Raw genomic sequence first — 15,494 nt, forward strand, 5'->3', positions numbered from 1 at the left:
ATAACGTACTGCTCAGTGGAGCTGTGTATGCATGCAGCCCTATGACCTGAATTATAACGTCCTGCTCAGTGGAGCTGTGTATGCATGCAGCCCTATGACCTGAATTATAACGTCCTGCTCAGTGGAGCTGTGTATGCATGCAGCCCTATGACCTGAATTATAACGTACTGCTCAGTGGAGCTGTGTATGCATGCAGCCCTATGACCTGAATTATAACGTACTGCTCAGTGGAGCTGTGTATGCATGCAGCCCTATGACCTGAATTATAACGTCCTGCTCAGTGGAGCTGTGTATGCATGCAGCCCTATGACCTGAATTATAACGTACTGCTCAATGCTGTAATGAGCCATTGAAGAAAAGGGAGCGAAGCGCATCATTTATGCAGCATGGACAGGATACAACATGGTGGGGTGGGGGGGCGGGGGCGTCATTGACCGACACCTCTGACGTCAGCGCTCGACGTCATGTGGTCGCGCTCCGTCCCCTCGCTGAACTGCAACACTCGTCATCCCAGTACCTTAATTGCAGCGTTAAACGAGCGTATCAACATCCCAAATCACCTAGCAAAGCCCCACTCAACTACCCTGGCAGGTCAGTGATGTGACGTGAGGCAAGCTGTGTGTGTGTGTGTGTGTGTGTGTGTGTGTGTGTGTGTGTGTGTGTGTGTGTGTGTGTGTGTATAAAGTGCACTACAGGCCGTGATGCATCCTGTACCCTACACACACCACCTCCCACACACCACCTCCCCCACACACACACACACACACCACCTCCCCACACACACACACACACACACACACACACCACCTCCCCACACACCACCTCCCCACACACACACACACAGACTCCCATCATTTCCATACCAAACCTGAGCAGGGCGTTACGGCTGAGGGGTTTGGTTTAACTGGCAAGGTGTGACGGCTACAAGTGCTTTAGCAGTGTTGTCGGAAGCTCGGGGGCGCTGACGCCACAGCTGGTGGGAAGGAGAAAATAAAGTGTCTAATTACACGATTATAAAAACCACTGCTGATCAAGCGTGGAAGGTAGACACTAAACTGCAGAAGAGCTGTCCCAACACATTCCCTTGTCTACGTACTTTAATATAGTCTATTTTAAGTCCGGGTAAACTCGTGGAAATATGGGAGTGATATTAGTGCCAACAGAAATGTAATTTGTTGGCACTTACTGTATATCACACCATACAAAAGGGTCTCTAATGTAAGATTCAGCTTTTGTCAGTGAAAGGCTATCGACAGCGCATTTGGAAAGTATTCAAACTCCATTTTTTCCACATTTTCTTATGTTACAGCCTTATTCTAAAATGTATATAAAAAAAACTCAAATCTACACACAATACCGCATAACGACAAAGCAAAAACTGGGTTTGATTTTTTTTATACATTTATTTAAAACAAAATTAAAATAACTTTACTCAGTACTTTGTTGAAGCACCATTGGCAGTAATTACAGCCTCGAGTTTTCTTAGGTATGACGCTACAAGCTTGGCACACCTGTATTTGGGGAGTTTCTCCCATTCTTATTTGCAGATCCTCTCAAGCTCTTTCAGGTTGGATGGGAAACATCGCTGCACAGCTACTTTAGGTCTCTCCAGAGATGTTGAAACGGGTTCAAGTCCAGGCTCTGACTGGGCAACTCAAGGACATTCAGAGACTTGTCCCGAAGCCACTCTTGCGTGGTCTTGGCTGTGTACTTAGGGTCCTTGTCCTGTTGGAAGGTGAACCTTTGTCCCAGTGAGGTCCTGAGCGCTCTGCAGCAGGTTTTCATCAAGGATCTCTCTGTACTTTGCTCTGTTCATCTTTCCCTCGATCCTGACTAGTCGCCCAGTCCCTGCCGCTGAAAAACATCCCCACAGCATGATGCTGCCACCACCATGCTTCACCGTAGGGATGGCGCCAGGTTCTCTCCAGACATGATGCTTGGCATTCAGGCCAAAGAGTTCAATCTTGGTTTCATCAGACCAGAGAATCTTGTTTCTCATGGTCTGCGAGTCCTTCAGGTACCTTTTGGTGATTTCCAAGAGGGCTGTCATGTGCATTTTACTGAGGAGTGGCTTCCGTCTGGCCACTCTACCATAAAGACCTGATTGGTGGAGTGCTGCAGAGATGGTTGTCCTTCTGGAAGGTTTTCCCATCTCCACAGAGGAACTCTAAAGCTCTGTCAGAGTGACCATCGGGTTCTTGGTCACCTCCTTGACCAAGGCCCTTCTCCCTCGATTGCACAGTTTGGCAAGGTCTCCAGCTCTAGAAAGTCTTGGTGGTTCCAAACTTCTTCCATTTAAGAATGATGGAGGCCACTTGGGGAAAGTCAATGCGGGGGACAGTCAATGCTGCAGAAATGTTTTGGTACCATTCTCCAGATCTGTGTTGCGACACAATCCTGTCTCGGAGCTCTACGGACAATTCCTTCAACCTCATGGCTTGGTTTTTGCTCTGACATGCACTTTCAACTGTGGGACCTTATATAGACAGGTGTGTGCCTTTCCAAATCATGTCCAATCAATTGAATTTACCAAAGCTGGACTCCAAGTTGTAGAAACATCTCAAGGATGATCAATGGAAACAGGATGCACCTGAGCTCAATTTCGAGTCTTATAGCAAAGGGTCTGAAGACTTATGTAAATAAGGTATTTCTGTTTTAATACATTTGCAAAAACGTCTTAACCTGTTTTCGCTACATCATTATGGGGTATTGTGTGTAGATTAATGAGATTATATATATACACTGCTCAAAAAAATAAAGGGAACACTTAAACAACAGATTGTAACTCCAAGTCAATCACACTTCTGTGAAATCAAACTGTTCACTTAAGAAGCAACACTGATTGACAATAGATTTCACATGCTGTTGTGCAAATGGACTAGACAACAGGTGGAAAGTATAGGCAATTAGCAAGACACCCCCAATAAAGGAGTGGTTCTGCAGGTGGGGACCACAGACCACTTCTCAGTTCCTATGCTTCCTGGCTGATGTTTTGGTCACTTTTGAATGCTGGCGGTGCTTTCACTCTAGTGGTAGCATGAGACGGAGTCTACAACCCACACAAGTGGCTCAGGTAATGCAGCTCATCCAGGATGGCACATCAATGCGAGCTATGGCAAGAAGGTTTGCTGTGTCTGTCAGCGTAGTGTCCAGAGCATGGAGGCGCTACCAGGAGACAGGCCAGTACATCAGGAGACGTGGAGGAGGCCGTAGGAGGGCAACAACCCAGCAGCAGGACCGCTACATCCGCCTTTGTGCAAGGAGGAGCAGGAGAAGCACTGCCAGAGCCCTGCAAAATGACATCCAGCAGGCCACAAATGTGCATGTGTCTGCTCAAACGATCAAAACAGACTGCATGAGGGTGGTATGAGGGCCCGACGTCCACAGGTGGGGGTTGTGCTTACAGCCCAACACCGTGCAGGACGTTTGGCATTTGCCAGAGAACACCAAGATTGGAAAATTCACCACTGGCGCCCTGTGCTCTTCACAGATGAAAGCAGGTTCACACTGAGCACATGTGACAGACGTGACAGAGTCTGGAGACGCCGTGGAGAACGTTCTGCTGCCTGCAACATGCTCCAGCATGACCGGTTTGGCGGTGGGTCAGTCATGGTGTGGGGTGGCATTTCTTTGGGGGGCCGCACAGCCCTCCATGTGCTCGCCAGAGGTAGCCTGATTGCCATTAGGTACCGAGATGAGAACCTCAGACCCCTTGTGAGACCATATGCTGGTGCGGTTGGCCCTGGGTTCCTCCTAATGCAAGACAATGCTAGACCTCATGTGGCTGGAGTGTGTCAGCAGTTCCTGCAAGAGGAAGGCATTGATGCTATGGACTGGCCCGCCCGTTCCCCAGACCTGAATCCAATTGAGCACATCTGGGACATCATGTCTCGCTCCATCCACCAACGCCACGTTGCACCACAGACTGTCCAGGAGTTGGCGGATGCTTTAGTCCAGGTCTGGGAGGAGATCCCTCAGGAGACCATCCGCCACCTCATCAGGAGCATGCCCAGGTGTTGTAGGGAGGTCATACAGGCACGTGGAGGCCACACACACACACTACTGAGCCTCATTTTGACTTGTTTTAAGGACATTACATCAAAGTTGGATTAGCCTGTAGTGTGGTTTTCCACTTTAATTTTGAGTGTGACTCCAAATCCAGACCTCCATGGGTTGATAAATTGGATTTCCATTGATTATTTTTGTGTGATTTTGTTGTCAGCACATTCAACTATGTAAAGAAAAAAGTATTTAATAAGATTATTTCTTTCATTCAGATCTAGGATGTGTTGTTTAAGTGTTCCCTTTATTTTTTTGAGCAGTATATATTTTTAAATACATTTTAGAATAAGGCTGTAACGTAACAAAATGGGGGGGGGGGGCGAGGAAGGGGTCTGAATACTTTCCCAAATGCACAGTACACGCTACATACTCTTTACAGTCTGTTTCAGTATGTATTTGTCTGCAATTTACTATGTGGTGACAATACCTTTACACTGCCTGGAAGAGTTTGAAGAGAAGACATCTCTTTGACAAAGACTTCAAATAAGGCAACAGAATCTGGAACCGTCTGGCACAGACCTATTGGTGCTTATTTTCAGGAATGCCGACAAAACAAAAAGTGTTCTGGCTCACCAATTTTTTGTTGTTGTTTTCTTAATGTCGTAACAGCACACACAGAGAAAAAGCATGAATCATGCTTCTGGAAACTGATGCAGCGGTTTAGTGCTGATGTTCATCAGTAAAGCCATCTCTTATGGAGGGAGGGGGTGGGGAATGGGTGGGATCGCCTGGGTTGCATCCCAAAAGGCAACCTATCCTCTATATAGTGCACTACTTTTGTACTGCGCTATAAAGGGAATAGGGTTACGGTGGTGAAAAGCTGTGGTCTCTCGTCATGGTAACTGATGAGCCCCAGTGTGATGGATGCCCGATCCTCTCCCTGTGTGCCACATTCAATCATAGTCTGGCTCCACCTGTTGATGGGGTGGACATGATTTACCTCTGTTTAGTGGTGTGTGTGTGTGTGTGTGTGCCTAAGAAAGAGAAGCAGTGTGTGTGTGTGTGTGTGTGTGTGTGTGTGTGTGTGTGTGTGTGTGTGCGCTCTCCCATCCTCTGCCAAAGAGAGGGAGATATGGAGCAAAGGAGAGAGAGCGAGACAGAGCGAGAGAAAGAAATGAGAGAGAGCGAGACAGAGCGAGACAGAGCGAGAGAAAGAAATGAGAGAGAGCGAGACAGAGCGAGACAGAGCGAGAGAAAGGAATGAGAGAGAGCGAGACAGAGCGAGACAGAGCGAGAGAAAGGAATGAGAGAGAGCGAGACAGAGCGAGACAGAGCGAGAGAAAGGAATGAGAGAGAGCGAGACAGAGCGAGAGAAAGGAATGAGAGAGAGCGAGACAGAGCGAGACAGAGCGAGAGAAAGGAATGAGAGAGAGCCCATTTCACGCTAATGCTACAGTAGCCTGCTCTCTTGGCTTTACGCAAAAGCCTTAAAGGAACATGGGGAGGTAATGCCACTAAGACCAGTCTTCAAAGTGAAAGTTAGGTAGTTAATCGCCTTTCAAGTTATAAATGGGGCGGGGGGGTGAGTATCAGGTGTACCCCACCTGCGGCTTGAAATGGGCTTGACTGTTTGGCCGGGGTCACAATAGAGCCTGGAGAGAAGGCCCCGAGATTGTTATGTTGAGCCACACACACACACACACACACAACTTGTCATTCGTCATACACCTGACACACAAACGGGCACACATTTTACTCTTGACAGACACAAAACGCACACACACACTCTTGCCCTGTCACATTCACCCTCAACCTACACAATTCCATAAACACACAGGCGCAGTCCACGTCGAATTCCGTCAGATCCACACGTCTAACTTTCCCCCTCTGGAGTCTGCGACATTAATTAAACCAGCCTCCTGCGGGTAGACAGAAGCCCCCCCTCCTCTCCACTCAAACCCCCTGTCCACTGTCTGGCGGCTTTTAATGGGGTCTTGGTCACAGGTGTGTGAGAGCAGCCCCCCTAGCCATTCATCATCACCTAATGCCAGTCGTTAATTACTTTTCCCTATATATAGTCCCTGACCGATAAATCGGTTGACCAATATTGTCGGCAGATATTAGCCATTCACAGAAATATTTGTATTCGGTCTTTATTCCACAGATAAAGAGCCGATATTATATACAGTGTCGGTCAAAAGTTTGGACACACCTACTCATTCAAGGGTTTTTCTTTATTTTTACTATTTTCTACATTGTAGAATAACACCAAAGACATCAAAACTATGAAATAACACATATGGAATCTTGAAATAATCAACAAAAAGTGTTAAACAAATCAAAATATATTTGAGATTCTTCAAAGTAGTCACCATTTGCCTTGACAGCTTTGCACACTCTTGGCATTCTCTCAACCAGCTTCATGAGGTAGTCACCTGGAATGTATTTCAATTAACAGGTGTGCCTTGCTAAAAAATTAATTTGTGGAATTTCTTTCCTTCTTAATGTGTTTGAGCCAATCAGTTGTGTTGTGACAAGGTAGGGGTTGTATACAGAAGATAACCCTATTTGGTAAAAGACCAAGTCCATATTATGACAAGAACAGCTCAAATAAGCAAAGAGAAAAAACAGTCCATCATTACTTTAAGACATGAAGGTCAATCAATAGGGAAAATTTCAAGAACTTTTAAAGTTTATTCATGTGCAGTCGCAAAAACGATCAAGCGCTATGATGAAACTGACTCATGAGAACCGCCACAAGAACGGAGGACCCAGAGGTACCTCTGCTGCAGAGGATAAGTTCATTTGAGTTAACAGCCTCAGAAATTGCAGCCCAAATAAACGCTTCACAGAGTTCAAGTAACAGACACATCTCAACATCAACTGTTCAGAGGAGACTGCGTGAATTAGGCCTTCATGGTCGAATTGCTGCAAAGAAACTACTACTAAAAGACACCAATAAGAATCAGAGACTTGCCAAGAAGCACGAGCCATGGACATTAGACTGGTGGAAATCTGTCCTTTGGTCTGATGATTCCAAATTTGAGATTTTTGGTTCCAACCGCCGTGTCTTTGTGAGACGCAGAATAGGTGAACAGATGATCTCCGCATGTGTGGTTCCTACTGTGAAGCTTGGAGGAGGAGGTGTGCTGGTGACACTGTCGGTGATTTATTTAGAATTGAAGGCACAATTAACCAGCATGGCTACCACAGCATTCTGCAGCGATATGCCACCCCATCTGGTTTGCGCACCTCCAGGCTGTGTAAGGGCTATTTGACCAAGGGGAGTGATGGAGTGCTGCATCAGATGACCTGGCCTCCACAAATCACCCAACCTCAACCCAATTGAGATGGTTTGGGATGAGGATTGGGATGAGGAAAAGCAGCCAACAAGTGCTCAGCATATGTGGGAACTCCTCGAGGACGGTTGGAAAAGCATTCCAGGTGAAGCTAGTTGAGAGAATGCCAAGCATGTGCAAATCTGTCAAGGCAAAGGGTGGCGACTTTGAAAAATCTAAAATATATTTTGATATCTTTAACACTTTTTTTCTACATGATTCCATGTGTTATTTCTTAGTTGTGATGTCTTCTTAATTATTTTACAATGTAGAAAATTGTTAAAAAATAAAAAAGATAAACACTGGATTGAGTAGGTGTGTTCAAACCTTTGACTTGTACTGTACATAGAATAAACAAATACGTATGCTCATTTGTGGTCTTTTTTTTTTTTTAAGTTCAATGGTTTCCTGAAGAGGGCGCTCTACGAGCTGCTGGTTGAACATTATTCAGCCCTAGGTCACAACGTGAGAGAGAGTAGGCATTGTGGTTAGATGGTGAGTAGCTTGCCACAGCCAGCTTATTTTTATCCACTGCAATACAGTAGATACACATCTTTAAGTTGTACCTAAAAAGGTAAATTAAACTAGTTTTACTGCCATAGTTATAGAGGATATACAGTTGAAGTCGGAAGTTTACATACACCTTAACCAAATACATTTAAACTCAGTTTTTCACAATTCCTGACATTTAATCCTAGTAAAAATTCTCTGTCTTAGGTCAGTTAGGATCTCCACTTTATTTTAAGAGACTCCGTTCTTTACTGTGCGGCGCCAGTCAAGTTCAAATAGACTAAACCATCCCATTGTCTGTCACGTCACGATGTCGTCACCATCAACAACGGCAGTCAATCATCGTCGATAGGCAATGCTATCGTAATATATACGGGATACACATGGTATACATCGTCCAGCGAAATGCTTACTTACGGGTTCCTTCTTAACAATTCTACAATAAGAAATGATTAAAGACAAGTAAATGGCTCAGTAGAATACATTTTTTTAGCATAGGTATAATACAGGAAGGCCAGGACAGAAACAGAAACGATCCGTATCGTTCATGCTTCAAAAAGATAACGTAATTTCAAAACGTCATGTCAAATTGAAGAGGATTGGGAGAGAATAAATCAATAAGGTTTTGGGACTGACCTTTGACCCCGAGGTGGTGTCCACGGTGGAGGTGGTGACGGCGGTGGAAGCCTCGCTGATGGTGCTGGAGGGCCGCAGGTCGGCTTGCTGGGGGTTTGACATGCGGCCGCCGGGCCTGGTGAGAAACAGAGACAGCAGCACAGGGTCACACAGAGCAGACATGACCGGGTGTGTGTGTGTGTGTGTGTGTGTGTGTGTGTGTAAAGACAACTTGCGAGAGACATACTCTGTGTGAGTGAGTGAGTGAGTGAGTGAGTGAGTGAGTGAGTGAGTGAGTGAGTGAGTGAGTGAGAGAGAGTGTGTGTGTGTGTACACAGAGTGTCATTGAGACACCCGGTAGAGGATGCGACTCCACACACACACACACAAACACGCACGACTCCATAGACTGAGCACACACCCTGGAGGCCAAGGACAGAATGGGGGTTCTGTGGAGATGAGCCCTTTTGTCTGAACTTTCACAGGAACAGCTCTCTTTCAAGCCTCAGGGCCCATGTTCCTAACGTGTGCCGATATCTAGGAAAAGTTTCGCCTTTTAGGTCATAATGAATAAGATTACACGGACAGGAGGGGACCTGATCTTAAAATCAGCACTCCTACTCTGAGACGCTTTATGAACACAGGCCCAGGTTTGCAATCCTTGTGCTCAATATCAATAAATATATGGGCATGCCTAATAATGTATCATTATTACTAAAAGTCAGATCACAGGTTGACTTCATCAGAAAGCAATCAATCTAAAAGGCTCTTCACTGTCCTCTCTGACTGTGTGGACAGGTGTGGAAGTTCAATTGAAGTCGAAAGTCTAAATTGCCGCTCCCAACACAAAAGGTTACCCACGGGGCAGTGCAATTCATCAAACTCTGCAAATCTAGTTCACGCTATGATTTAATATTTTCCCAGTATTTTTACAAAGGTTCTATGCTGAGAATAAATCCCTTTTCTCCCGGGTATCCCGGTATTTCCCGACAAAACCGGAAGTGTCAATCAAAAGCATTACAAAGCAAATAAATATGTCTGGATTTAATTAGAGCTTTGATCAGCATGAAAATTCGAACCTGATACTACCTGAGCCTAATGAGCCGTATATTAAATACATTTTATGAGCCCTACATTAATGAAATTGAATGGGCCCAAGCCCAAAAAAGTCATTATCCAATACATAGTGCATTCGGAAAGTATTCAGACCCTTCCACTTTTTCCACATTTTGTTACGTTACCGCCTTATTCTAAAATTGATTAAACATTTTTTTTCAGCAATCTGCACACAATACCACATAATAACAAAGTGAAAACAGGTTAGTAGCCATTTTTGGGAATTTATTAAAAAATATCTGAAGTTTACAAACATACACCTTAATAAACAAATACATTTAAACTCAGTTTTTCACAATTCCTGACATTTAATCCTCGTCAGAGTTTTAATGACTCCAACCTAAGTGTATGTAAACTTCCGACTTCAACTGTATACAGTTGAAGTCGGAAGTTTACATACACTTAGGTTGGAGTCATTAAAAATTGTTCTTCAACCACTCCACAGATTTCTTGTTAACAAACTATAGTTTTGGCAAGTCGGTTAGGACATCTACTTTGTGCATAACACAAGTAATTTTCCCAACAATTGTTTACAGACAGATTATTTCACTTATAATTCACTGTATCACAATTCCAGTGGGTCAGAAGTTTACATACACTAAGTTGACTGTGCCTTTAAACAGCTTGGAAAATTCCAGAAAATTATGTCATGGCTTTAGAAGCTTCTGTTAGGCTAATTGACATAATTTGAGTCAATTGGAGGTGTACCTGTGGATGTATTTCAAGGCCTACCTTCAAACCCAGTGCCTCTTTGCTTGACATTATGGGAAAATCAAAAGAACTCAGCCAAGACCCCAGAAAAAAAATTGTAGACCTCCACAAGTCTGGTTCATCCTTGGGAGCAATTTCCAAACGCCTGAAGGCACCACGTTCATCTGTACAAAACAATAGTACGCAAGTATAAACACCATGGGACCACGCAGCCGTCATACTGCTCAGGAAGGAGACGCGTTCTGTCTCCTGGAGATGAACGTACTTTGGTGCAAAAAGTGCAAATCAATCCCAAAACAACAGCAAAAGGACCCTGTGAAGATGCTGGAGGAAACGGGTACAAAAGTATCTATATCCACAGTAAAATGAGTCCTATATCGACAGAACCTGAAAGGCCGCTCAGCAAGGAAGAAGCCACTGCTCCAAAACCGCCATAAAAAAACGGTTTGCAACTGCACATGGGGACAAAGATCGTACTTTTTGGAGAATTGTCCTCTGGTCTGATGAAACAAAAATAGAATTGTTTGGCCATAATGACCATTGTTATGTTTGGAGGAAAAAGGGAGGCTTGCAAGCCGAAGAACACCATCCCAACCGTGAAGCACAGGGGTGGCAGCATCATGTTGTGGGGGTGCTTTGCAGCAGGAGGGACTGGTGCACTTCACAAAATAGATAGCATCATGTTGAAAAATTATGTTGATATATTGAAGCAACATCTCAAGACATCAGTCAGGAAGTTAAAGCTTGGTCGCAAATGGGTCTTCCAAATGGACAATGACCCCAAGCATACTTCCAAAGTTGTGGCTAAATGGCTTAAAGACAACAAAGTCAAGGTATTGGAGTGGCCATCACAAAGCCCTGACTTCAATCCTATAGAAAATTTGTGGGCAGAACTGAAAGTGTGTGTGAGCAAGGAGGCCTACAAACCTGACTCCGTTATACCAGCTCTGTCAGGAGGAATGGGCCAAAATTCACCCAGCTTATTGTGGGAAGCTTGTGGAAGGCTACCCGAAATGTTTGACCCAAGTTAGACAATTTAAAGGCAATGCTACCCAATACTATTTGAGTAAACTTCTGACCCACTGGGAATGTGATGAAAGAAATAAAAGCTGAACTAAATCATTTTCTCTACTATTATTCTGACATTTCACATTCTTAAAATAAAGTGGTGATCCTAACTGACCTAAGACAGAGAATTTTTACTAGGATTAAATGTTAGGAATTGTGAAAAACTGAGATTAAATGGGGAGAAGGGCCTTGGTCAGGGAGGTGACCAAGAACCTGGTTGACAGAGCTCCAACATTTTTCTCCCTCTCTTGCCCACGCTGTACTGTGAGATTTACATTGTGTGAATAGGAAATGAGCTCCAAGTGATTCCAGTGTTGGCCGACCATGTCTGTGTCCAGCCATTGTTAATGTGATTTGTCGCTCTGTCCATTCCAGAGCGCAGTAGTAGCTGTCGGATGTTCGAGGGCAGGAATACATGAGGGTGCACTGCTGTGGATTTGTGTGTGTGTGCGTGCGTCTGTGCATGCTCCAAGGATTAATAGGTAATTCGGCTAGATCTCTATAGTGGAGTGTTTCAGAGCACAGCACACACACCGTTTCTCAATAAAGAAACTAAATCACAAGGATTTCCAGATATGTGACCGACCGGCTCGATCTTTTGCAGCAACATTTGAAATTGTGTTTTTTTACATTGGATAAAAGTAGACTCAGAGCTAGAAAATGATATATCATAATTCTGCTTTGAACATTGATAAACCTTTGCGAAAATGTCCTTTGCATGTTTTGATACACCTACTGGAGAGCTCTTTGTCTACACCCATTCAGCATTGTTCACACCCTCTTAAGCCTTAGCCCCACCCATCTCTTTAAGGATTCACATGTGAGGTCATGTACTAAACAACCAAAGATTTCAAGACTAAAGGCTGGTGTATACTACGGGTATGTTCGTAAATTTAATCTGGAGTGCCAGATTGTGCTCTGGGCGTTCATAAACTCAGAGCGTTGTCAGATTGTCCGTTTGGAAATTCAGAGCGTTTCGCTCTTGGAGCGTTCAGAGCGCACCCTGGAAGCTGGTTAGGCTGTTTTTATGCATTGGTGACTGTAATTGTACTGCTGCAACAATTTAATTATGCTTTTCTGCCAACGTTTCCTGACACCGGCCATATTCAACGGGTGTTGAGCGTTCGCAAATTTGTCAGTTATTCTGCACTCTGGCACACTCAGAAGAGAGTCCTCTGAAATCGGAGTAGATAGCCAGAGCGATATGATATTTACCAGCTACGTCTATCAACAGTTGTAGTGACATCATGAACATTCTATTGAAATGGTTACTTGCATAGTAGAGTCTTTTAGACATGTAGCTAGACAATGAACCATAATCCCAACTCATGACGTTACTACCCTGCATGAATGTTCAGGTAGCTAACCGACCAGGTTCAATGTTAGCTAGTTAACATCAGGCTATAACTAGCAAAGCAAATGGCTCTGGGATACAAATAATATTACTACACAGATCATTCACGTAACATTAGCTAGCGAGCCAGCCAGCTAACATTAGCTAGCTAGCTAACAGTACACTAACTTGAAATGAAAACGACTTTCTGACAAAATAAAAAATGAGTAATATCTGAAAATGTAGCTAGCTAGATTATCTTACCCGTATACATGGATGGACGCTTCTCCCTCTCTGTCACGGATGCCATGGTTGCCCTTAGTTTGAAGATGTCATCCGGAGACAGGTGTTTTATACAACAGCCTTCTGTGTGTTCTCTTTTCGACTCCCTCTGCATTTTGCAATCAAACGGCAGAATTTTCTCCATCTCCTTAGCTATCATAGTCTAATTCCACTGATTTCAAAACTCGGTCCCCCAGAAAGTGGAGAGCAACACTTCTGCAGCTCTACTACATAATATCTTTCAAAAAAGCGGCATTAGAAAGGATTACCTACACATACTGACCAGTTCATGTTATAGACAGACGCACAGACACTCCTCTGGGGTTTCTCTCATAGGATATGGATAGAGCGAACTCATCTGTCAGGAAGTGATGCGAGGTTGTGGGCGGCTAGCCAACTAGGCCATCACCTGAGAGAAATCATCATCTCCTCCCACAATGCACTGCGCTCTGGGCCCCTATCCACAAAGCGTCTTTGAGTAGGAGTGCTGATCTAGAATTGGTCCATACAATCTTATTCATTATGACCTAAAAGGCAAAACTATATAGCTTAGCCTTAGATCAGTGGTATTCATAAAAAAATATTTTTTTTTTGATAAGAGATCAAAATACAATGAATTGAAAATTGTGTTTATGTAAAAATCTAAATGTACCCATTTTAAGGTTGTGTCATAAGATTTGAGGTGGGGTTGTGTGGGGTCGCCAGAAATTCTCTGAGGGAAAAAATGGCGACACCAGAAATTCTGGCGGGAAAAAAATGGGGCCCCCGCTAAAACAGTTTGAATACCACTGCCTTAGATGAACTATCAGCAAACCTTTGAAGCTACTAAAACTAGAGGATAAGCGTTAACTAAAGGCTCAATCAATAATAGTGACTGAAATGGAGGCAAAACAAATCAAATAAAATGAAAATACGACTTCATTATCCGATGTAAAACAGAATCTAATATAATCACTGAAACTAAACCTACAAATGCACAAGGAGACCCACATAACCCTTCATTTCCATAAACACAAGAAACAAAATAGTCAAATCTTTACATCTGCACACACAGAATTACTCAGCGCTTCGCTGTACAGAAACCTGGTAACGCAGATCTCGCCTCTCCATCTCTGACTCAGACATTTACTTTGTCGTCATGAGGGGAAGAAAACACTTAAGGGGTGCATCCCCAACGGCACCCTAGTGCACTACTTTTGAGCAGAGCCCTAACCTTAACCCTAACCCTATGGACTCTGGTCAAAAGTAGTGCCATAGGGAATAGGGTGCCATTTGGGACACAGCCAAGGACTGGCACTTACGAAGGGCATTCTGCCAGGCAATCTAGGCAGCGACAGCCAGCTTTTCAGCACATTGGTTATTATCATCACTCTGGGCCTCCTGAGAGTTGTCACCCTGGAATAAGGGCCTTGAAGGGATGTTCTTTCCCACAAGTTTTAGCTTATTTTCAACTTCCCTAAGGTGTTGTCATGTCCTCCGAAACCTTTTTTGAATTCGTTAGCTGGTTATTTAGCAGAGTCCAGAATGGCTAGTGGAAACGATAGTTACCAGGGTGCATTTCAAATATAGAAAATGATAACCAGCTATAAAGGGCCTTGGCTTTGGCTCTCATTGCCGCCTCCCTTCAGGGGCAGACTGACGTGCAGCGAGGAGAAAAGCCCTGTGGTCACGTTTGTAGTGTAGTGCACCCAAATAGGGGACGTCAATAGGACAGACAGTGGCAATTTTAGTAGTTTAGGGGAAGGTATAGAAGGAACATCACATTAAAAGGAGACAACAAACTGCTTCAAAATGCCTCTTTGGTTCTGGAGTATTACAATATCGCCACATAAAAGTCATCCACGACCCCATTCCTGATCTATCCAGAGAGCAAGCGTGTGTATAAATACTCAGCGTGAGGCCTTGTGGAGGTGGAAACATGCTCTTTGCTCTCCCTCCCCATTCCCTGTCTGCCTGTGGTCCAGGTGCTTGAAATCCACCCTGTTGCTGCCATGGCGACAGTCAACAAAAGCATTGCCCTGCCCGGCGGGTCAGCGATCCCTCTTGTGAGCGAGTCATCACATTGCTAGCGTAGCTTTGCCCATCATCACCAGATACCACAGCAATGAGGGGAGAGAGAGCGAGAGCAGTTAAGAATCAGCAAATAACTGTTTGAGATACAGAGAGAGGGGTAATAGACTGATTCAAAGAAAGAGAAGAGAGAAGAAGTTGCAGACAGACGGACAAGCAGGTAGGCAGGCAGGCAGGCAGACAGACAGACAGACCGGACACCGACGCGAGACGCCAATCCAGCCTATAAGGTGTGACGCCTAAACACTTTAGCCACTCCTGGGTCTGAGAGGCCCAGCCAGTCTCCCTTTTGACGCCAATCTCTCCAAGGCAATATTATAAGACCTAAGATGAGGTTTCAACTCGGCTTTGATGGTGATCTGTTAGAGGCACCACCTATCAAAGCAGTGCTGGAACAAGGATATGTGATCTAAAGACTATACCAGGCGTCTGAGCCCGGAGGTCAAGAT

At 44.4% G+C, this 15,494-nt stretch overlaps 1 protein-coding gene across 14 annotated transcripts in view; it reads right to left on the bottom strand.

Annotated features, from left to right (window-relative positions):
• Window positions 1-15,494, bottom strand: part of LOC115197057 (pleckstrin homology domain-containing family A member 7) — a 172,519-nt gene that overhangs the window by 53,203 nt on the left and 103,822 nt on the right. For all 14 annotated transcript variants that reach the window (XM_029758212.1, XM_029758211.1, XM_029758209.1 and 11 more), the window contains one exon: window positions 8,487-8,601. In XM_029758212.1, coding sequence (XP_029614072.1) covers window positions 8,487-8,601 — 115 coding nt within the window. The remainder of the gene's footprint in view (window positions 1-8,486; window positions 8,602-15,494) is intronic.

Source organism: Salmo trutta, chromosome 7, assembly GCF_901001165.1.
Source record: "Salmo trutta chromosome 7, fSalTru1.1, whole genome shotgun sequence".
NCBI classification, from domain to species: Eukaryota; Metazoa; Chordata; class Actinopteri; order Salmoniformes; family Salmonidae; genus Salmo; species Salmo trutta.